At 42.5% G+C, this 24372-nt stretch overlaps 1 protein-coding gene across 1 annotated transcript in view; it reads left to right on the forward strand.

Annotated features, from left to right (window-relative positions):
* LOC134649117 (hemocytin) overlaps positions 1 to 24372 on the forward strand; it is a 126209-nt gene that overhangs the window by 9201 nt on the left and 92636 nt on the right. The window contains exons 7-20 of the mRNA XM_063503833.1: positions 2247 to 2296; positions 2692 to 2939; positions 5307 to 5461; positions 6600 to 6745; positions 7832 to 7994; positions 8785 to 8909; positions 10848 to 10914; positions 11255 to 11356; positions 12359 to 12593; positions 12825 to 13020; positions 15472 to 15664; positions 17580 to 17668; positions 18875 to 19094; positions 20049 to 20219. Coding sequence (XP_063359903.1) covers positions 2247 to 2296; positions 2692 to 2939; positions 5307 to 5461; positions 6600 to 6745; positions 7832 to 7994; positions 8785 to 8909; positions 10848 to 10914; positions 11255 to 11356; positions 12359 to 12593; positions 12825 to 13020; positions 15472 to 15664; positions 17580 to 17668; positions 18875 to 19094; positions 20049 to 20219 — 2160 coding nt within the window. The remainder of the gene's footprint in view (positions 1 to 2246; positions 2297 to 2691; positions 2940 to 5306; positions 5462 to 6599; positions 6746 to 7831; positions 7995 to 8784; positions 8910 to 10847; positions 10915 to 11254; positions 11357 to 12358; positions 12594 to 12824; positions 13021 to 15471; positions 15665 to 17579; positions 17669 to 18874; positions 19095 to 20048; positions 20220 to 24372) is intronic.

The following is a 24372-nucleotide window of genomic DNA, read 5'->3' on the forward strand; positions in this document are numbered from 1 at the left end:
CCAGTATACTTGTCTGTATTCTACTGGAATGTACTCGCCTCAACCGATCCCGCATTGCGTCTTTAGTGAGTATAAACCAAGATATTTTAAACCTTGTCTCAATGAAATAAGATCGCTTATGTACGCCTCAGTTGCCCGGCCGGTGCCACGGCTTCTTCCACTTTTGCTGAACAGTATACTTGTCTGTATTCTACTGGAATTTACTCGCCTCAACCGATCCCGCATTGCGTCTTTAGTGAGTATAAACCAAGACATTTTATACCTTGTCTCAATGAAATATGATCGCTTATGTACGCCTCAGTTGCCCGGCCGGTGCCACGGCTTCTTCCACTTTTGCTGAACAGTATACTTGTCTGTATTCTACTGGAATGTACTCGCCTCAACCGATCCCGCATTGCGTCTTTAGTGAGTATAAACCAAGACATTTTATACCTTGTCTCAATGAAATATGATCGCTTATGTACGCCTCAGTTGCCCGGCCGGTGCCACGGCTTCTTCCACTTTTGCTGAACAGTATACTTGTCTGTATTCTACTGGAATGTACTCGCCTCAACCGATCCCGCATTGCGTCTTTAGTGAGTATAAACCAAGACATTTTATACCTTGTCTCAATGAAATATGATCGCTTATGTACGCCTCAGTTGCCCGGCCGGTGCCGTCGCTTCTTCCACTTTTGCTGAACAGTATACTTGTCTGTATTCTACTGGAATGTACTCGCCTCAACCGATCCCGCATTGCGTCTTTAGTGAGTATAAACCAAGACATTTTATACCTTGTCTCAATGAAATAAGATCGCTTATGTACGCCTCAGTTGCCCGGCCGGTGCCGTCGCTTCTTCCACTTTTGCTGACCAGTATACTTGTCTGTATTCTACTGGAATGTACTCGCCTCAACCGATCCCGCATTGCGTCTTTAGTGAGTATAAACCAAGACATTTTATACCTTGTCTCAATGAAATATGATCGCTTATGTACGCCTCAGTTGCCCGGCCGGTGCCGTCGCTTCTTCCACTTTTGCTGAACAGTATACTTGTCTGTATTCTACTGGAATGTACTCGCCTCAACCGATCCCGCATTGCGTCTTTAGTGAGTATAAACCAAGACATTTTATACCTTGTCTCAATGAAATAAGATCGCTTATGTACGCCTGAGTTGCCCGGCCGGTGCCGTCGCTTCTTCCACTTTTGCTGAACAGTATACTTGTCTGTATTCTACTGGAATTTACTCGCCTCAACCGATCCCGCATTGCGTCTTTAGTGAGTATAAACCAAGACAATTTATACCTTGTCTCAATGAAATATGATCGCTTATGTACGCCTCAGTTGCCCGGCCGGTGCCGTCGCTTCTTCCACTTTTGCTGAACAGTATACTTGTCTGTATTCTACTGGAATGTACTCGCCTCAACCGATCCCGCATTGTGTATTCAGTAAGTAAACAAAGATATTTTAAACGTTATTACCTAGGAATGAGGTCGCATACGTACGCATCAGTTGCCCTATAGGCGCCGTGTGTTTTTGACTTATGTACAAATACATAGAGAAGGGGATTAAACATACATTAGCCGATTGAATTGAGGCTTGTATAGCTTTATTGTGTAACTAACAGTTACTTGTTATCTTATATATTCTGTCAAGCCATTTCTGTCAGTAGAAATAAGCGGCAAATTAAAACAAGCAACAACGGTTGCACTCCGGGAGTGCCGATAGAAGTGAAAACTCACCTCACTATGTTACCGACGCCCGGTAACACGATACATACGTTTAGCGGAGGTATTCTATTTATTAATTATATATTATTATCATTCTCAAATAAGATCACACTTTTTCATTAACATGTTTATTTACATACTGCCATGACAACGTCAAATTATTTCAACATAGGTAAAGAGTCTTGAAAAGGAGTCCGCAACATAAATGTCAAATAACATTGAGTTTTTCTTTATTGATTTAAATGCCATTTTAATTATGAGTGGCCACCTTACGGGGCTTACGGTCACGTGATCGCCTTACGCCCCTTACAGTCACGTGATCGCCTTACGCTGTCTCGAGTTTATAATTTTTCCCCACCTCAAAAAGTGCTCAGCGCCGTTAAAGAAGTTTTCACTTCAAAAATGTAGGCGCGAAGGGATATCGTCCCATAGAAAATTTGAGTGTCATTTTCTACTGACAAAATTGTTTACGTTTAGGTGTATGTTTTTATGTTTATTATCAATTAGTTAGCTGGCTACAATGGATTATTTTATTACAGCCGATGTCGTTGTCGTCACGCCCAGCAACTACCATTCGGGGTACAGCAGTGTAAGTATATAATCCTTCAAAGTCATATCAAAAGCGTAACAAATAGGGAGTATTACTGCAATGTTTTGCCGCCAGAGTGCAGCACTAGCGCCTCCATAGAGTAACTTATACATACTGTGCCTTAAACAGTTTTTTGACAAGTTTTCACAGACAATAAAATATGACATTGATACATCAAAGCAGTTTGTTTACAAAGGGTCTACCGGGAAACGCGAAATCGAAACTCACCTATCTGCCTCTTTGCAAGTGATAGAGAGGTTAGATAACAAAATTTCGACTCTCTCTTTTGCGGTAGACCCTTATATTGTGACTGATTGTGGGATTGGCGCCCCCTACGCAGAGTTTCGTGTAATATTCGCTATTGTAAAATCAGTCTGAATGTTGTTTTGTTTCAGAGCTACTACGAAACCTACTACCACAACGGCAGCGATAGCCAAAGTCATAGCCAAATCGGCTACGGCTACGGCAACCACGGTGGCTACCAGACCAGCCATGGTTCGGAAACAGTGGAGTATGGCAAGCAGGGAGGCGGCACTAAAGGCACTAATGTGCATATCGTTGTGCAGGACTTCACGCCGAAGGGAGGCACTTGTTTAACGTGGGCTGGGGTGCATTATAAGACGTTTGATGGGAAAATCTATAGGTAAGATAGTTGAAATCAGGGATGTAACGGATGTGGTTTTATCGGAACCGAAAGCGGAACCAGATGTTTTAAATTTAGTTTATCGGAACCAGAAACGGAATCGGAACCGAAAACGGAACCGGAACCAGAACCGGAGCCTGAGTCAGTACTATCAGTAGGTATACATTACACAACACAACACATACGAATAGGTACTTTAAATTCAAAAACACGGATAAACCAGAACATCTAATTACTGCAGCACGTGGCAAGCGGGGCTATGAGCGAATGACTGGTATAAACCTGTTTGTTTTTGATGTACACCGCTCATGTCCCGCTGCCGCGCTAAGCATTGACATCCGATATAACTTCCGTTTCAAAAGTAACGGAACCGGAACAGAAACGGATGTGTAATACCAAACGGAAGTTCCGACTTAACGGAAACGGACTCCGTAACATCCCTGGTTGAAATAGGCCAAAAGTATGGCGCCATATTTTCAAGCGTCGGCGCCATACCTTTGGCCTATACTCGTGTAGATGGCGACACATTTTGACACTTAACAAATTTAACACATATCAGTGAAAGAACACGGATCAAAGTCAAATGGTGTTCTAAAAGTTTTAATCATCTGTCGAAAGATGGCAGTAAATTTACTGTGGCTACAAAATAGGGAGTATTACTGCAATGTTTTGCCGCCAGAGTGCAGCACTAGTGACTTAAGTATACCATAGAGTAACTTATACATACATACTGTACCTTAAACTGTTTTTTTGACAAGTTTTCACAGACAATCAAATATGACATTGATACATCAAGACGGTTTGCTTACAAAGGGTCTACCGGGAAACGCGAAATCGAAACTCGGCTATCTGCCTCTTTATCGCTCGAATATGCAAGAGTGATAGAGAGGTTAGATAACAAAATGTCGACTCTCTCGTTTGCGGTAGACCCTTAGATTGTTTACTTGTTGTTGATGTGGCGCCCCCTACGCAGACTTTCGCGTAATATTCCCTATTTACTTTGACAATACGCCTAGATTCTAAATTCTCTTTGGTTGAGGCCTATAGTCTGTCAAGCCATTTCTGTCAGTAGAAACGACCGGAAATGTTTAAAAATGTAATGGCGAAGGGTTATCGTCCGATAGAAAATTTGAATTACGCGCCTTTTTCTGCTGACAAAGTTGTTTGACAGACTTACAGTTTTTTTAATGACTTTCTTGAGTTTTTTGTTGTTTATTTCAAAAGTGTGTTGTAGAAGGTCATAGCAGGGGTGCGAGACTCCTCGCTTCGGGCAAACTCGGCTGCGTTCGGCTCAGCATTGCTCCGAGCAATTATTAGGGTTGGCACAACTTGACGTCCCTTTGCGTGCACAACCACAGATAAGATAATTAATTGAATTTCGACAACCCTAATTATCCGAAAGGGATAGTGCCATATATTAGAAACCTGAACCGCTGTCAAACTTCAGGTTTGTAGCAAGTTTCCTTTCTGTACGGTAGTGGGTCAATCAACTATTTCTTGTTGTTATTCTGTCCCATCAGCGAGGAGACAATAGTAGCATAGATTGTTAGAAGAACTGCTGTACCATGTTCTACTAACATGCTCAGTAGATGTCCCATTATGGAAAGGTCTTATAACTACCATAAAATGCAAGTTTGGTTCATTTATTCTGTGGGCATAGCCCAAAAACTGTCACCAAGAGACTGCACTTATTCTTCTTCTTCCTCGCGTTGTCCCGGCATTTTTGCTACGGCTCATGGGAGCCTGGGGTCCGCTTGACAACTAATCCCATGATTTGACGTAGGCACTAGTTTTTACGAAAGCGACTGCCATCTGACCTTCCAACCCAGAGGGGAAACTAGGCCTTATTGGTATTAGTCCGGTTTCCTCTCGATGTTTTCCTTCACCGAAAAGCAACTGGTAAATATCAAATGATATTTCGTACATAAGTTCCGAAAACTCATTGGTACGAGCCGGGGTTTGAACCCGCGACCTCCGGATTGCAAGTCGCACGCTCTTACCGCTAGGCCACCAGCGCTTATTAAGAGTGTTCGGTGCAATGCACCTTAACACGTTTCAAGCCTCGTGCGGCGCGTGCGTCTAGTCAGCAAAAGATGCATTACTCAATAATTTACAGTAAAACTACTTTTAGTGTACTTTTCGGGACCATCGCGACCGGGTGCATTCGAAATTAACATTCACTATTTTTACTAACATTGTAACATTTTAGACTTAACTTATTTAACATTTTGAACTCTAACATTGAACATTGTAATACAATAAACACCCTTTGCTACTACTCTCCGGACGTTTTAACATCACCGCCAACCCGCAACCCGCACATTATTGCACTGCACTTATTATTTAAAAAAAAAACTTTCCTTTCAGCTTCGCGTCCCCATGCCAACACGTGCTAGTGCAAGACGCGAAGGAGCACGAATTCACCGTGGCGGTGAAGCAGGGGACGTGCCAGAGGAAAGACTACTGTCCCTTGGAGCTGACCATCTACCTGGAAGAGAAGCAATACGTGTTGTCCGCTGGAGGTTATAGTTCGTTTTTTTTAGCATTAGAAAGAACTTGATAGAAGGTAAGCGATTTTGACATGTCTTTTAATTGAAAAACACTTTTGAAAAATCAATAACTATTACTTATGAAAGCAGAAGACTATAAAAGATCGTATTAGATTCATAATTGTTACATATTTACCGTAACTTATTTTTAAAATGTGTTTTTCAATAAGACACATCAAGATTGTTTACCTTATTTCTAATGCTTATATTGCATATATTTACTGATATGCAGAATTAGGAGGAGTGTAGGGCGTAGCCAGCCAGTGAATTAGGAGGGGCAAGTTGAGGCCTAGTTCGGCGGAGGCCTAGCGGGGGGAAATTTGAGCTGCAGTGGCAGCTGCCCCCCCTGCTCCTAGGTAGGCTAGGTAGGCCTACGCCCATGAGTATATGTAGACAGTTATTACTAACGTAACAAGATTAATGTAACATTTTAAGGAGGGATCAGTGGCTTGGTAGAAAAAGCTATTATGTTGTTGTGTTACTTGTTGATTTCTTTTATTTTTTTGTCAGGAATAAACGCTCTCTATTCTACTCTAAAAAGGCCGGTTACAGTGGCTCACTCAATCTAATTTCAACACGAGAGAGGCGATATCTGGGCGACTGAGCCATTGTTCGAGCTTAGCCACTGTTTCCACCATGACCCACTCTCTTGTCAATCTTTTGTAACTATTCAGCTCATTGCAACAGCTTAGGTACTTACTCCGAATCTAAATAAATGAGAGCGGAAAATGACGAGTTACTTATTTAATTGTGCGAGTATCATATGTGGAATCCTATGATAGATTATTCCATTCGATTTGATTACATTCGATTAAGATTCGATTTTGATTAAGTTTGTCTATCTAATTTGAATTCTCCCCTGTTCGCCTTTGTACCTTTATTTCTGTAAATATTATGTAAACCTGTGTTGTGTACAATAAAGTGATTACTACCCACCTGGGGGAGCATACACCTGCTGCGTGTGTGGCCGAGGGATCCTCTCTCGTATAGGGCTTTACAGCCACGAACACAAGTGTCGTAACCGGGATGCTGCTTAAACATCTGACACAGATGGTAAAGGCCTATTATTACTACATTCAAAATGTGTCAACTTCCCTATTGTGTTTTTTAGAAGAAGAAGGCACGGTGGTGTTTCGTAGTACGCGCCGACTGATCCCGATCCCCGCCTCGCTGCCGGGCATCCGCGTGTCCATGCCTGGCGATTACGTCGTTGTGAATCTGGACGCTGTCGGCGTTGTCATCAAATGGGACACTAATGTAAGCTACTACACTTTCAAAAGAGTCTGGGGGCCTACCGCGAACACCGAAGTTCGCAAATTGCGGGTATCTTTCTATGTCACTCTAATCACGCCTTAAATCCATTTAAGGCGTGATTAGAGTTTCCCTTTTTCTCCAGTAAAAGGGAAAGTGCGCACAAGAACTGCATGACCTGATCCCACCTTCCCCTTTCCATCATCGGACGTCCAGGCGCGGGGAGCGAATGCACCCGTTCGCTGTTAACATCCCATTTGTCCGCACAAAACGATTTGCCTCGTCTTTTTTGGTAGAGACGGCTAAGGAATGGAATGCGCTCCCGTCATCTGCATTCCCTGAGAAATATGACCTCGGTCTCTTTAAAGCAATAGTGAATAGGCTATTACTGAATCGGTGGGCTCCATCTTAGACTCTGTTTTCACTTTCCATCAGGTGTTACTAGCTAGAGCCAATCGCCGATCAGTTAATGATAAAAAAAAAATATTGCGAATTTCGGTGTTCGCGGTAGATCCACTAATCCCGATCCTTACTTCACTGCTGGACATTCGCGTCTCCTTGCTGGGGAGTTATGTTTTGTCAACGTCAAGTCGTCAAGGATTGTCACACAAGCTACTTACTTGACGTTATTTTTTGCCATAAAATTCTCTCATCATTCGCTTGTCCTTATCCCATTCATTTGGGGTCGGCGCAGCAAGTCTTTTTCTTTCTCTCTCTCGCCCGTCATCTCATCATTCACTCGCGTCCGTTTCATATCATCTCTCACACAGTCCATTCACCTTTTCCTCGGTTTTCCTCTCGTACCTCTCTCCACATTCATTCGCACCTTTCTCGTCACATGGCTTTCATCCCTCCGCATCACATGACCGTACAGTCAGCAGCAATAGTTGCTAAGCGGGCGAGGTGTTCAAAATGATCTTGACGCGACTTTATTGTTAAGAGAATAAGAGCGCGTCAAGGTAATTTTGAACACCTCGCCCGCTTAGCAACTTCTGCTGCTGACTGTACCACGCTAGGCGATTCGCTCTTACTTTTCATATAATTCTCAAGAAAAAAAATTTTTTACCTCTACTCCTATTATTTTGATTTCAGAACGTAGTAGTCGTAGAAGGCTCTGTCCTTCTATGGAACAAGACCCAAGGTCTCTGCGGACGACTAGACGGCAATCCAGAGAACGACTTCACAACGAAAGAAGGCACCATCGCCAAGACTAAGGCCGTGCTGGCTTCATCTTGGCAGATCAAGAAAATCGGCGGTGAGTTTCTATGAAGGGTGATAGCCTCTACCGGCCCACCATACAAGGAAAATTGGCAATTGAATTTGAATCAACAGTATTAGATGTCGCTAGGGTCCGCTTGACCCATATGGATGAGGTCTTGGTGGCTTGGATGGCAGAGCGCTGGAGTATCGATCTAGAGACCGTGAGTGCAAGTCTCACCAAAGACAGTAATTTTCCCATTTTTAAATCTACTCATATCTGTTTCCTTTTTCAGGGTCCCTTACCTAAAGGGTAAAAATCGGACCCTATTACTAAGGCTCCTCTATCCGTCTGTCACCAGGTTGTATCTCATGTTAGCTAGACAATTGGAATTATCACAGATGATGTATTTCTGTTGCCGCTTTAACAACAAATTTTATACTAAAAAGTACGGAAACCCTCGGTGGGCGAGTCCGACTCGCACTTGTCCGGTTTTTTTCGTTCGAGTTCAAGACAAAGGGAACCTTTTTTCTTACACTATTGAATTCAAATTCAACTGCCAATTTCTCTAGTATGATAGGCTCTAAGTAGATAATAGTAGTTTGTGTTATTACAAGGGATCAACATGATATATTTCTGTCAAGGGCTTGAGGAAAATAAAAAAATCTTAGTGTTGACACAATCTGATGCTTAAACAGATTATTTAAGCTATAAAAATAATGTGCAAAAAAATGTAAAAATAGTGTGCTAGAACAGAAAAGTGCCACTTTGATCCCTCCTAGCAGGGAAGAAAAAGCTCTTTTCCGAATAGGTGGTGTGAAAAACTAATAGTTGCATTGATTTACAGATATATGCGACAGTTCTCCGTCGGAGCCGAGCGCATGCGCGAGTAAGACCCAAGAGGAGTTGAGGAAGGCACAGCTGTTTTGCACCAACGTGTTCGTCAAGGAAAAGTTCAGGAAATGCTCGAGCGTAAGTTCCTGATCTGTGTACAGTCAGCAGCAGAAGTTGCTAAGCGGGCGAGGTGTTCAAAACCTTGACACGTGCTTAGTCTCTTAACAATAGAGTCGCGTCAAGATTTTGAACACCTCGCCCGCTTAGCAACTTCTGATGCTGACTGTACAGCAGCTGAAGTACAGTCACCTGCAATAATATGTTAATCTTCGAAGGCCGCAAAAATATGTGACCCACTCTTATGGCTCTACAAATAAGATCGTGTCAGATATTTTTGCGGCCTTCGGTGTGTAACATTATTGCAGGTGACTGCACCTAATCGGTGAGGTGTTCAAAATTATAATCGCACTCTCTTTTCTTTGAATAATAAAGTCTTGTTCTGATCATATTCAACATTTAGCCCATTTTGGCTGGCTGCGGTAAAGTGAAGTTCTATAGAAGTGATTATAATAGGCTACATTCCTACTAGTCAAATCAGCTTCTTTTTTAGAACTGTCAAAACGATTTGCTAATATGGAATTTATATGAAAACGAATGTAGTGACGTCACGGTAAACTCACCTACTTTTTATATTTCAATCCGATTTATCAAATACAAATTGTGTTTAAAAATAACTGCTATCTATGTTTGTCTAATAATTATCTGGTGCTTTATTTCGTGCACGGTTTGAAATAATTTATTTTAAGTACAGGAAACATCCCTATTCAGGAATTGAGGAGGGACTTTAATCTTCTCGGACGGAGGTATAGGGTTAGAGCCGGTAGGGGAGGTAAGGGACCATTGGGCAGTCAGGAGACTCGGGCACCTCCTTGTAAATCAGGACGAATGTAATTAATAATGAAAGGGGGTTTCTGAGCCTCCCGAATGCGCAATGGTCCCCTACCTCCCCTATAGCTTTATTTGACGTTCATGAGAATCATTAGCGCATTGTTATATGCCTATTTGAAAAATAAACTATCTTTAATATAAACAAACCAAATTTTCTTCATTACTGCGTATTCACGCACGTTTATTGATTTTCACCACACCAGCTCGGAAAGGCTTCAAACTTCAAAAACTGATAGCAAAGGTGCATTTTATTCACATGTGAGGCAAAGTAATCAAATGCAAATTTTGAGCTGTTTTCTTATGTTTGGTGGTGGAATTGACTTTTAAATGATGATTTTGGATGATAAATATTGAATAACATTCATTTGGATTTGATTTGGTTTGATTTTGTTTGATATTTTACATTTAATATTTGCTTCGGGTTGGTGTGGTGGAAAATTTTTGTGTTTCAAAACCCTCGCAACGCTCAAGATTCTATTTTTCGAACCACTCGCTACGCTCGTGGTTCAATTTTGAAATCTTTCGCTTGCTCGGGTATCAATATTAGCACGAGCGATTAAACAACAACTTTGCCCCCTTGTAAAACAATAGTTATTTGTACAACAAGAGATCAAAGTTTGATATTTCTTCGAGTGCTTATTTTGAGTCCCGTGCAAGCGAAAGATTCTATAATAGATTCACGAGCGTAGCGAGTGAATCTAATTTAGAATCTTGAGCGTAGTAAGGGACTCAAAAGCGCACGAGATGTAAATAACTTTGATCTCGTGTAGTACACAACATTTTTCACCTCAGCAGTGAGAACATATTAGAGAACCCGAAAAATGTATTCCTTCTTCATCACTTACCTCTATTCACTCATGTTTTCTTAAGATATACCAACAATTAAATTTTCACCTCAGCAGCTTGAACAAGGGTACTTTGCTACTTAAAAACAGTGAGCAAAATCGAATTTTGCTCACTGAGTGAGCAAAATCGCATTTTGCTCATTTTGTCTCACTCAGTGAGCAAAATGCGATTTTGCTCACTGTTTTTAAGTAGCAAAGTACCCTTGTTCGAGCTGCTGAGGTGAAAATAACTATTTTTTTTATTGTGGAATGATTATTATTGTAAATTCAATTTTTTTCTTAGGTGATGGACGTAACTCAATTGCTCGAAACATGCGTGTGGGACTACTGCGCCTGCACATCCGGCTTAAGTAAGTTGATTAAGTCGACTTATGGATTTAAATGTGACATTTTCAACCAAAAGGTACCACATTGTTGGTTGTCGATAAAGTTGATTTCAAATTGGAGCTATGTGGAAATAGCGCCTTATTGAAAACCGACAATAAGTACCCTTTCGGTTAAAAATGGCACAAAATACCTACATTCAAAGATACGGCTAAGGCGATGAGTCTCTTTTACCTACTTTATCTGTCAGCTCCCACGGCTCATATATGAGCCAGAACGCTTATGGTGATGTCATATCGGGATTCGACAGGTTAAGGTTGACGGTACACGAAGTTGACTTAAAAAATAAACTTTTTTTTTAAATAGGTCAGGAGGACTGTGCTTGCAACACGGTGTCCGTGTATGCGAAGGAGTGCCAACGACTGGGTGTGAAGGAGATGAAAGACTGGAGAGATGCTGAGACATGCCGTAAGTGCCATTCTTTATTTTGACACTGATGATGATGATGGCCGATTTCGGCCATGGCGACCACTTCGACTCCTAGTTTGCTGCGGCGCTCGTGCGCCCGAAGATGGCTGACGTAGGATTTAATTCGTTTTAACACTAACCACCGTGGTAAGTGCGTGGCCGTTAAAATTTATAATTTCAAGTAATATATGTAACTCGAGGTCATATTTTAAACGTAACGGCCGCTCCTAAAGATCTATATGAAATATCAATGTAAAACTAAAACCTTGTCCGCTACACACACAAACCTCTATATAATAGGGAATATTACGCGAAACCGCGTAGGGGGCGCCACTACAACAATCCATCACATTCTGAGGGTAGACCGCGAAACAAGAAAATCGAAGTTTCGTTATTTATTTATTTTAAAATTTAATTCAGGCAACAAGGCCCATATTACAAACTAACATACATATGTATTTTATAAACTTAAAAAACTAAACACTAGTTATATAACATCTCTATCACTCTTTCATATTCGAACGATAAAGAAGCAGATAACTGAATATCGATTTTCGCGTTTCCCGGTAGACCCTTTGTAAACAAACCGCGATCATGCCTTTATTCATCAATGTCATATTTTATTGTCTGTGAAAACTTATCGAAAACACATCAAGGCACAGTCACAGACAAGACATCCTCTAGACTGAGCATAGTAACGCTACCCCCTCTGCCACTCATACAGTAGTTCTACTCCATATTCGAGTCAATCCCGTGCCGTGATTGGTCTGTGTCTTTGAACGGACCAATCACGGCACGGGATTCGCTCACCTCGTCCCCCCGCACCCCCGTATTTTTGGCAGCATCGGTTTCATGAAATAATTGCTCTAAACTCAGTCTAGAGGATTCCTAGTCTATGAGGCACAGTATAAGTTACTCTATGGTTTACTATATGTATATTGCTAGTGTTGCACCCTCACGGCAGAACATTGCAGTTATACCCCTATTCATAAACTTCTACAGCAATGAAATGCGCGGAAGGCAAGATCTACAAATCCTGCGGCCCGGACGTCCAGCCCAGCTGCCAGTTCTCCAACCCTTCCCCGGCCGACGCTAAAACATGCGTGGAGGGATGCTTCTGTCCTGAAGGTCTACTTCTAGAAGCTGGCAAGTGTGTGCCCAAAGAACAGTGCCCTTGTCGACTGAGGAATAAGAGCTTCAAGCCTGGGAAGACGGTGAAAAAGGATTGCAATACTTGGTGAGTCAAGTCTGTTCACACTTCTTTTTAAATAATTAGCGTTATCCTGTGTGAAAAGCTGCCTCTGCCCGAAGACTATGGAGTTCTGCTAACTAGGCATTCTTGATACGTACAATCTTTTCGGACTAGCACTGTTGCTATAGGTTTCTTTAAAGCAGAGACACCAGATTTCATGCGTAAAGTGCTTACCGTGCTGTCTTCAGCATTCAGCATTTGGATTTCGTTTTCCAGCACATGCCAAGCTGGCGAATGGACCTGTACAGCCGTGCCGTGCGGCGCCCGCTGCGGCGCCGTCGGCGACCCTCACTACACCACCTTTGACGGGCTGCGTTACGACTTCATGGGCCACTGCACTTATACGCTGCTCCAGGCCGAAAATGTTACGGTTGAGGTGGAGAATGTGGCGTGCGCTGGCAGTATTAGTGAGGTAAAGTTCATTAATCCACTTAATCCAGGATTTGTTGACGACTACATCACCTTTGACGGGCTGCGTTACGACTTCATGGGCCACTGCACTTATACGCTGCTCCAGGCTGAAAATGTTACGGTTGAGGTGGAGAATGTGGCGTGCGCTGGCAGTATTAGTGAGGTAAAGATCATTGTATATATTGATTTAAACTAACACGATCCAGTTAATCCAGGATTTATTGACGACTACATTAGTTTTGATGGACTAGGTACGTTATGGTTCCACGAGGCACTGCGCTTAAACGTTGCTCCAGGTCGAAAATGTGACGGTTGAAGTGGAGAATGTGGCGTGCGCTGGCAGTATTAGTGAGGTAAAGTTCATTGTATATTGATTTAAACTAACACGATCCAGTTAATCCAGGATTTATTGACGACTACACCACCTTTGACGGGCTGCGTTACGACTTCATGGGCCACTGCACTTATACGCTGCTCCAGGCTGAAAATGTTACGGTTGAGGTGGAGAATGTGGCGTGCGCTGGCAGTATTAGTGAGGTAAAGATCATTGTATATATTGATTTAAACTAACACGATCCAGTTAATCCAGGATTTATTGACGACTACATTAGTTTTGATGGACTAGGTACGTTATGGTTCCACGAGGCACTGCGCTTAAACGTTGCTCCAGGTCGAAAATGTGACGGTTGAAGTGGAGAATGTGGCGTGCGCTGGCAGTATTAGTGAGGTAAAGTTCATTGTATATTGATTTAAACTAACACGATCCAGTTAATCCAGGATTTATTGACGACTACATTAGTTTTGATGGACTAGGTACGTTATGGTTCCACGAAGCACTGCGCTTAAACGTTGCTCCAGGTCGAAAATGTGACGGTTGAGGTGGAGAATGTGGCGTGCGCTGGCAGTATTAGTGAGGTAAAGTTCATTAATCCACTGAATCCAGGATTTGTTGACGACTACATCACCTTTGACGGGCTGCGTTACGACTTCATGGGCCACTGCACTTATACGCTGCTCCAGGCTGAAAATGTTACGGTTGAGGTGGAGAATGTTGCGTGCGCTGGCAGTATTAGTGAGGTAAAGTTCATTAATCCGCTTAATCCAGGTTTGTTGACGACTACATCACTTTTGATTAGGGACGTTATGGTTCCATGAGGCACTGCGATTATATGTTGCTCCAGGCTGAAAATGTGACGGTTGAAGTGGAGAATGTGGCGTGCGCTGGCAGTATTAGTGAGGTAAAGTTCATTAATCCACTGAATCCAGGATTTGTTGACGACTACATCACCTTTGACGGGCTGCGTTACGACTTCATGGGCCACTGCACTTATACGCTGCTCCAGGCTGAAAATGTGACGGTTGAAGTGGAGAATGTGGCGTGCGCTGGCAGTATTAGTGAGGTAAAGTTCATTGATCCACTTAATCCAGGATTTGTTGACGACTACATCACTTTTGATTAGGTACGTTATGGTTTCATGAGGCACTGCGATTATACGCTGCTCCAGGCTGAAAATGTGATGGTTGAAGTGGAGAATGTGGCGTGCTCTGGCAGTATTAGTGAGGTAAAGTTCATTAATCCACTTAATCCAGGATTTATTGACGACTACATCACTTTTGATTAGGTACGTTATTGTTTCATGAGGCACTGCGATTATACACTGCTCCAGGCTGAATATGTGACGGTTGAGGTGGAGAATATGGCGTGCGCTGGCAGTATTAGTGAGGTAAAGATCATTAATCCACTTAATCTGTCAGCTCCCACGGCTCATATATGAGCCAGAACGCTTATGGTGACGTCATATCGTGGGATTCGACAGGTTAATCCAGGATTTGTTGACGACTACATCACTTTTGATTAGGTACGTTATGGTTTCATGAGGTACTGCGCTTAAACGTTGCTGCAGGCTGAAAATGTTACGGTTGAGGTGGAGAATGTGGCGTGCGCTGGCAGTATTAGTGAGGTAAAGTTCATTAATCCAGTTAATCCAGGATTTATTGACGACTACATTAGTTTTGATGGACTATATAGGTACGTTATGGTTCCATGAGGCACTGCACTTAAACGTTGGTGCAGGCCGATAATGTGACGGTTGAACTGGAGAATGTAGCGTGCTCTGGCAGTATTAATGAGGTAAAGATCATTGTATATTGATTTAAACTAACACGATTTTCACTCATAACTAACACGGGACTTAATCGCGTTAACTAATCCGAGGTTAAGTGGTTAAACCGCTAACACAGTGTCGAATTGTACTGGTAACCATGGCAACTCTAGATTTAACCGGTTAACCCCGGGTTAGTGAATGGTGCAAGTGGCCCTAAGTCCCGTGTTAGTTGTAAAAGTAAAGATCATTAATTAACGAATACCACATTTCCACACTTTACTCTTTTGATTATGCTATCAAGATTACATGCAAAGATTGCTTTTTAAACTTTTAATAATTGTCCTCAGGAAATGAACCTGACCCCTTTCACGGGCGAAGGCAAACCGTCCTGCACGAAGGCCGTCAACCTGAAGTACCACGGACTGGACCTGCACCTGAAGCAAGGAGGCCTAGTGCTCGTGAACGGGAAGGAAGTGGCCACTTTACCCGTACACGTCGGAGATGTGTTGATTAGGGCTGCCTCGTCGCTCTTCCTAATTGGTATGTACCAGTGACACAGTTGACCTTGGGTGTAACTAAGTGTACAAATTGACCTTGGGTGTACCTTGGGTGTACCACATCTCGCCACACACGTTAACCTGAAGTACCTCAGACTGGATCTGCACCTGAAGCAAGGAGGCCTAGTGCTCGTGAACGGGAAGGAAGTGGCGACTTTACCCGTACACGTCGGAGATGTGTTGATTAGGGCTGCCTCGTCGCTCTTCCTAATTGGTATGTAACTGTGACACAGTTGACCTTGGGTCTAACTAAGTGTACAAATTGACCTTGGGTATCCACATCTCGCCACACACGTTAACCTGAAGTACCACGGACTGGACCTGCACCTGAAGCAAGGAGGCCTAGTGCTCGTGAACGGGAAGGAAGTGGCCACTTTACCCGTGCACGTCGGAGATGTGTTGATTAGGGCTGCCTCGTCGCTCTTCCTAATTGGTATGTAACAGTGACACAGTTGACCTTGGGTGTACCTTACCTTGGGTGTACCACATCTCGCCACACACGTTAACCTGAAGTACCACGGACTGGACCTGCACCTGAAGCAAGGAGGCCTAGTGCTCGTGAACGGGAAGGAAGTGGCCACTTTACCCGTACACGTCGGAGATGTGTTGATTAGGGCTGCCTCGTCGCTCTTCCTAATTGGTATGTAACAGTGACACAGTTGACCTTGGGTGTACCTTACCTTGGGTGTACCACATCTCGCCACACACGTTAACCTGAAGTACCACGGACTGGACCTGCACCTGAAGCAAGGAGGCCTAGTGCTCGTGAACGGGAAGGAAGTGGCCACTTTACCCGTGCACGTCGGAGATGTGTTGATTAGGGCTGCCTCGTCGCTCTTCCTAATTGGTATGTACCAGTGACACAGTTGACCTTGGGTGTAACTAAGTGTACAAATTGACCTTGGGTGTACCTTGGGTGTACCACATCTCGCCACACACGTTAACCTGAAGTACCTCAGACTGGATCTGCACCTGAAGCAAGGAGGCCTAGTGCTCGTGAACGGGAAGGAAGTGGCGACTTTACCCGTACACGTCGGAGATGTGTTGATTAGGGCTGCCTCGTCGCTCTTCCTAATTGGTATGTACCAGTGACACAGTTGACCTTGGGTGTAACTAAGTGTACAAATTGACCTTGGGTGTACCTTGGGTGTACCACATCTCGCCACACACGTTAACCTGAAGTACCTCAGACTGGATCTGCACCTGAAGCAAGGAGGCCTAGTGCTCGTGAACGGGAAGGAAGTGGCGACTTTACCCGTGCACGTCGGAGATGTGTTGATTAGGGCTGCCTCGTCGCTCTTCCTAATTGGTATGTAACTGTGACACAGTTGACCTTGTATGTAACTAATTGTACAAATTGACCTTGGGTGTACCTTAGGTTAGTAGTTTAATTTAAGGTACTGACGGAAGATCAGCGCTGTGGTCTCCGCAGCATTTATGCTGAGTCAGCACCTATTCTGTACTACAACACATGACCCTCAACTAATTTAAAGAATAATATTGTGTATTGTGTAATTTTTACTTTTTATTTTCTCTGTCTCTTGTCTTTTGTTTGTGTCACAAAGAATGTATGTGTACAAATTGTCAGTTGACACTTGAACACTTTTTGACACTTTCAGTGTCAGAAGTTTTTATAGCATTTTCTATAGCTGGTCAAGCAAATCTTGTCTTGATGACATCCCTTCGCGCCGACATTTTTCAAATTTGCCGCCTTATTCTACTGACAAGATCTGGTTGACCAAGTATAAATCGCTTTATTGATCTCGCTAGCAATTCGTTCAGTAAGTATGATTTGAGAAAATGTGTAGTAAAAAAAATGTTAAAAAAAGGATTGTCATTTATAAGGTTAAAAATGTGTACACGTAATAGAGAAAGTAATGATAAGTTTTTTTTTTCAGTGCAACTTCCGAACGGAATAGATCTGTGGTGGGATGGCAACACCAGAGTTTTTGTCGATGTGCCACCAACGTTCCACGACAAAACTAAGGTTAATATTGCCCAAATAAGTATTAGGTACAGAACACGGTGGTAATCGCGTCGGTTCACGGTTTTTCTGGCTCGACTTAAATTGACCGATTGATAGTGAAATCCTTATCCTTCTTAAAGGTCGCCCTGTCTGAGTTTAAATAGTTGAGTCGTGTTTCTTAGTCTTTCAGGCAATACAAAAATAAAAAATCTCGAAAATATTTTGACAAGTCTATAATTTATGAAATGTTCATAACTAGTAGTTCGCCCCGAACTGAGAACTCGCGGTTCGCCAAAAATATCAATTGAATGCAGTCGTCAAAGGATCGAAAACCGCGTACGATTTATTGCAAGGTCTGTGGAGCCCTTAACTGATACTGTATCTGTGGTAAGCCGAAATATTTCCTGTCAAATGTCAAATACCTATATATTATGTTTATTTTATTTTATTTTTATCTTGCTAATTATTTCAAAATGGTAAATTTAAAAACGATATCATAAAAGTGTAAGCCGAGCACTTTCATTTGATACCAAACTCGACCATACTTTCTTGCAAATAAAATGACCAGAATAGCAAGACACCTCACAAACAGCTTTTTGGCCTTCTAAGCTCTTCTAGCTCAATAACCCCTTGATCGATCCTGCTCATAATTTAATGACCTAAATATAATGCCCTCGACTACACGTTTACCCAATTTCATTTAAATTAGAACAAATTTACTTAAGTTATTGTGTATCAAACTATCTTCTGACAGTTCAGCTTAAAAACATCGAAATGCCGGGACGTGCCGCTAGCCAGCCGCGTGATCAAAGTTGAATGTAAGAACTTCGCTTCGCTTCGCTCGCTCGTTCGATTACACTGACACAATTCAATTCAATTTTGATGACACTGTCAATGTCGATTTTGAGAAATCTTACAGTTATTTGACAGTTAACAGCTCACTGCTGTTTAGAGTTCTCACTCAACTCATACGAAAACAAATACTTATAGCCGGTCAAACAACTTTGTCAGTAGAATAAGGCGCGAAATTCAAATTTTCTATGGGACGATTAGGTACCCTTCGGGCCTACTTTTTTTTAATTTGCCGCTTTTTTCTACTGACGGAAATGACTAGACTGACTATATATATATATATATATATATATATATATATTCTATCTTCATTGATTACATACTTTAAACGTCATTACAACGATACTAATTAAAAATAATATTTTAATCACTCAGGGCCTCTGCGGTACCTTCAACCTGAACCAAAAAGACGACTTCCTCACGCCAGAGGGCGACGTCGAGCAGACCGCTCTAGCGTTCGCCAACAAATGGAAGACCAGGGAGTTATGTACAGATGTGGACGTTAAAGAACCAGAGCATCCGTGCAAGACTAATGTCCAGAATAAGGAGAGTGCTGAGAAGTATTGTAGCAAGTTGAAGAGCAAGTTATTTGAACGTAAGTAATAAGTGTTGTTATTAAGGTCTTAAAGGGCCCACTGATTACCAGTCCGCCGGACGGTATCGGCCTGTCAGTTGTTCGGAACTGTCAACTTTTTTTCTAACTGACAGGCCGATATCGTCCGGCGGACTGGTAATCAGTGGACCCCTTTAAGACGTAAATTAAATGGTTCTATAGGTAGGTAGGATAGTTCGTGTGGACGAAAATCAAGAGAACAGACGTCTATATTATAAAATCGGGCTCCTGCATTATTCAATAGACAAATGTAGCAGTTATTTTAGAACAAAAGTTTTACCACATTCTACTTACATGTTTAGTAGATGGCTCATTGTAATGTAAGTATGTCTTGTGTCATAAATCCTAAGTAGGAAGATTCGTAATATCATAAAACTAGGATTTTGAGTAACCCAGGAGAATGTAACCATGGCAACCACCCAGAGTCACCCAGATAAAAAATATGAATGTCGAAAAATTTAGGAGCTACAAGCAAGCAAAAAAATATGTTTAAGTAAAATTAGTGCATAATACCGTAGTAAAAAACAGAAATTCGTCATAATTATTTTCCAGTTTTCCAATTTATATTACGAAAAACATGCAATAAATATTTACCCTTCCCGCATACGAAGCCATTTATGGCGGATATATGATATTCAACTCTACTGACAGCTATTAAAGTTCACATGTAAATAAATATTTTTTATACATCATACAGTAAAGCAGCGGTCGGCAACCCGCGGCCCGCGGGCCGCTTGCGGCCCGTGAGCCTGTCACTTGCGGCCCGCGAGCCTCCCTGGCTATTTTGTATGTAATATTGACAAACGACAATGACTAGTCTAGTCATAAATATTAATAAAGTGCGGCCCGCGTCAACTTCGTTACCTACTATGTGGCCCTTGGCTGCTAAAAGGTTGCCGACCGCTGCAGTAAAGGGTTAACACATTTTTTTTCCAGCCTGCCACTGGCACGTGTCAGTGGACCCGTACTACGACGAGTGCGTGTACGACATGTGCGCGTGCGCCGGCGACGCGTCCAAGTGTCTCTGCCCCATCCTCGGCGACTACGCCATGGCGTGCGCCAAGAGCGGGCTCGAGATACAGTGGAGATACAATGTTAAAGAATGTGGTATGTAAAACTACAAGTGAGTAATGTCCATGGTATAATAATATACTCCGCCTGGTACTCCCTTCCGAGATTCGCGAATGACCTAACTGTCACTTGCCTACGTCATCATGCTGTTTACAGGTTCTCAAACTTTAAAATGTGGGAGAATTTTAACCAACGGTGAAAATTATTTTAACGCCATTAATTTTAAGTTATTCATGTAGAAACATAGTAAAATAAAACAAATCTATACTGCACTTTTCACTCCTACTCCTTCAGTTCCGAATAGAACAGCCAACCATTTTCGTAACAAAACATTAATTACCAAGCTTACAACGTGAAAAGTTTGGAAAACACTGCGACTGCTGACACTGAGCGAGAAGGAAATAACAATTAACACGCGTTCGACAAGGATGACGGCCAGGGACAAAATGGCGGATTGTCATATGTGACAGCACTATCCTGTGTTGCCAGTAGTGTAAACAGAATTACCCGAACGTCTGAATGAATGAGTGAATCGGAAGATATTGCTAACGAATAACTAAAAATGACGTGTTATTGTAAAATTTAAGATAAAATACATATAAATGAAAATTATAAAATTATAAAGAAATATTTTAACTTATTAACCATAGATATAATGTACCCATGTAACATGTTATGTTGAAATAAAGTGGCAATGTTATTGTGACGTAGGCAAGTGACACTCTGGGAAGAGAAGACCATGTTTTATTAGACCATGGTAATGTCTTAAGCTTAGAATAAATTTAAAAGTAGAAAGAGAGAGAGAGAGAGAAAGAGTTCAAGTCTCACCCAAGACAGTAATTTACCCACTTTTAAATTTATTCTAAGCTTAATAGCATCGTTCGCAGACGTTTTTGCTTGTTAAAAATTATTTCTTAGCGGTACTTCTAAAGAGAACCTTGCTAAAGAAAACTTAAGGTTCAATTTAGAAATAGAGTTACAGGAAAAATGAAAACTGTTGAAAATACACTCCTAAAATACAAGCGCGCACCCGAGCTGCATACATCGTCATTGTTAGTAGCTTGGTACTACTTACAGGGCTTGCGTATCCTATTTGAAATGTGCTTTTTTTGGGCAGTTGTGTAAAAGTCTATGACAATACTGTGTGTCCACGCATGTAGGGGTGGACGAGAAGATCTTGGGGTCGTGGATGAGGTGAGTTAAAATGACACTCGTAGTCCAATACATGCACGTATAATTAAGTACTTTGGTGATACATAGGTGGTAGAATATCACTAGTGGTAAGCGGACGGGCACGACCGTCCGTCGCAAGATTGCTGAGAGAATGGCCGCTGCCGGCCCCGCTTCTCCGCGCCCCGCACCATGCGTTGCGTCGGCGACGGCTCCCGAAGATTCCCGAGCAAAGACGAGGCGTTAACATCCTCCGCGGCGTTGAAAGCATACTGCTTTCAAGGGATCAGATGCTGAAGACTGATTTTTAGGGATCGGTCTGATCATCCTTTGACTTATTGTCCTCGTCATCGGGTTCAGGATCAGTTGGCAGAAGACACATCTTGTTTACGGCCCTTTTGATTGGACCTTTCTCCGTCAATATATCGGCGACCCGACAAACACCGTCAGGGCCATTGTAAAGATGAATGACGCGCCCCATGCGCCATTGTAACGGCATCAGATTGTCTTCTTTAAGTAGAACGAGATCTCCGATCTGGATTCCTCTTTGATTGGTTTTCCATTTTACGCGCTGTTGAAGCTCAGCCATAAATTCGCGACGCCATCTTTCCCAAAACTGCTGCCGAAGAAGCTCGATGCGCTTGTATCTCGTAGCTGGAGTGCCCGTGACGGGTAGAGATGGCACAGATGAAGTCAGTGGCCGAGTAATCAAAAAATGCCCTGGGGTAAGGGGACACATGTCGTTGGGGTCTGATGAAAGAGGAGTGATAGGACGAGAATTTAGAATAGCCTCCGTTTGCACAAAAAAAGTAGTAAGCTCCTCAAACGTCAGGTTTGCGTTACCAGCAATGCGTTTTAAATGAAATTTGGCTGCTCGGACGCCAGCCTCCCATATTCCGCCAAAGTTAGGCGCGTACGTGGGAATAAATTTAAAGTTAATCGATTCGTTAGCTGCGTAATCCGAAACTGGATGACGGCTGGACCGTAAAACTCTACCTAGCTCATTGTGCGCGCCTACAAAGTTTTTCCCGTTATCACAGTAAATTACCTCGGGCCTGCCACGACGCGATACGAACCTGCGTAGACACAGTATGAAAGCTTCAGTGGATAAATCGCTAACCACCTCGAGGTGGATCGCCTTAGAGGCAAGGCACACAAAGACACATAGGTAGGCTTTAGTATTACGACTGCCGCGTCCCTTCTTATTAGCTATCATGAAAGGACCGGCGAAGTCAATCCCAGTAGATTGGAAAGCGGAACTTGTTTCTACTCTTACGCTCGGTAGATCACCCATTATAGGCTGAACTGTTTTTCCTCTTTGCCTAACACAGTCAACACACCTTTGAGATATACTCCGAGCTAAATTCCTACCACCCACTGGCCAGAACTCTTCGCGTAGTGACGATAAAATCAACTGAGCACCTGCGTGATACAAACGTAAGTGCTCGTATCTCATAATAAGCTTTGTAAAGTGATGCTTAGCATCTAACAAAATTGGGTGTTTTTTATTAAAATGATAGTTGGAATTACTTATTCTCCCTCCTACACGTAAAACACCACTGGAATCTACGAAAGGGTTGAGAGACAAAAGTCTACTTCGGCTATGAAGTGGTTTACCTTGGCTTAAATTTTGGATGTCTTTTTGAAACGACTGCGCTTGACATTTTTTAACTAAAAACGCCAACGAGTCCTTAAGCTCCTGAACTGTTAAAGGTCCCTTAAGTTTGGCATTTGATTTTCTACAATTATGTATAAACCGGAAGACGTAGGCATACATCCTTTTCAGACGTACGTAACTAGAATGTCGATCGAATGTTACGACGGGATCATCAGAGCTTAAGGTTTCGTCTTTAACAGTTAGTAACACCTTGACCTCAGGTAAGTCTGAAGGCGTTTGAGGCTGTGAGGGCCACTCCGTAAAATCCTTCTTCAGGAACGAAGGACCTTCCCACCAGAAAGACAAAGACGGCAGATGCTGCGGATCAACGCCCCGCGATGCTAGATCTGCCGGATTAAAATCCGTAGGTACATGTTTCCACTCGTGACCTTGAGTCAACTCATTAATTTTATTTACTCGATTGCGTACGAAAGCTTGCAGAGTTTTAGACTGCGATTTAAGCCAACCGAGAACGACCATACTGTCGGTCCACATTACATGTCTGACAATTTTAGTTTTTATAGACTGAGCTACTTTCGTGCACAATTGAGCGCCCAATAAACTGGCGCACAGTTCAAGCCGTGGGATACTTAAAACTTTAATTGGGGCCACTCTGGCCTTTGCGCAAAGCAATCGAACTGTCACATGATCATTGCTGTCAACCGACCGCAAATACACACATGCTCCGTACGCCTCTTGGGACGCATCAACAAAACAATGAATCTCTGTGCGCTCAGTATTAGGTAAATCACATAGAACATGTCTATTTAAATTGATATTTGTCAAATGATCCAAATTGTTGACAAACTTTAACCATCTTTTTCCAAAATCCAAAGGTACTGGAGTGTCCCAGTCCAATTTGGCAGACCACAAATTCTGCAGAAGAATCTTAGGTTTTACTATACAGCAACATAGAAGCCCCAATGGGTCAAACAATTTGCAAGTTGTAGATATGATAGTTCGCTTTGTTATTTTATTAGGCGGTGCAAAGTCTATCGGAAAATGCAAGGTATCCGCCTGAGGGGACCATTTTAGGCCTAAAACTGAAGCATCATTATTAAAGTCAAGGCAATTCGTAGACCCTGACTGGTCTTCTAAAATTTGAGGACAATTCGTGCGAAATTTGCGCAGGGGAAAGCATGCAGAATTTAGAACTTTGACAACATTTTTATATATATACTTTAACTCTTCTACTGTTGACGACCCTGTGTTAAGATCATCAATGTAAAAATCATTTTTAATGACATTAGAAGTCACTTCATCTTGACATTCGAGAGCTAACTGCTTGAGGCACCTTGTTGTGATGAAAGGTGCCGAAGCCATTCCATACGTAACAGTGTTGAGCTGAAAAATCTTGACAGG

Source organism: Cydia amplana, chromosome 6 (assembly GCF_948474715.1).
Source record: "Cydia amplana chromosome 6, ilCydAmpl1.1, whole genome shotgun sequence".
In the NCBI taxonomy this organism is placed as follows: Eukaryota; Metazoa; Arthropoda; class Insecta; order Lepidoptera; family Tortricidae; genus Cydia; species Cydia amplana.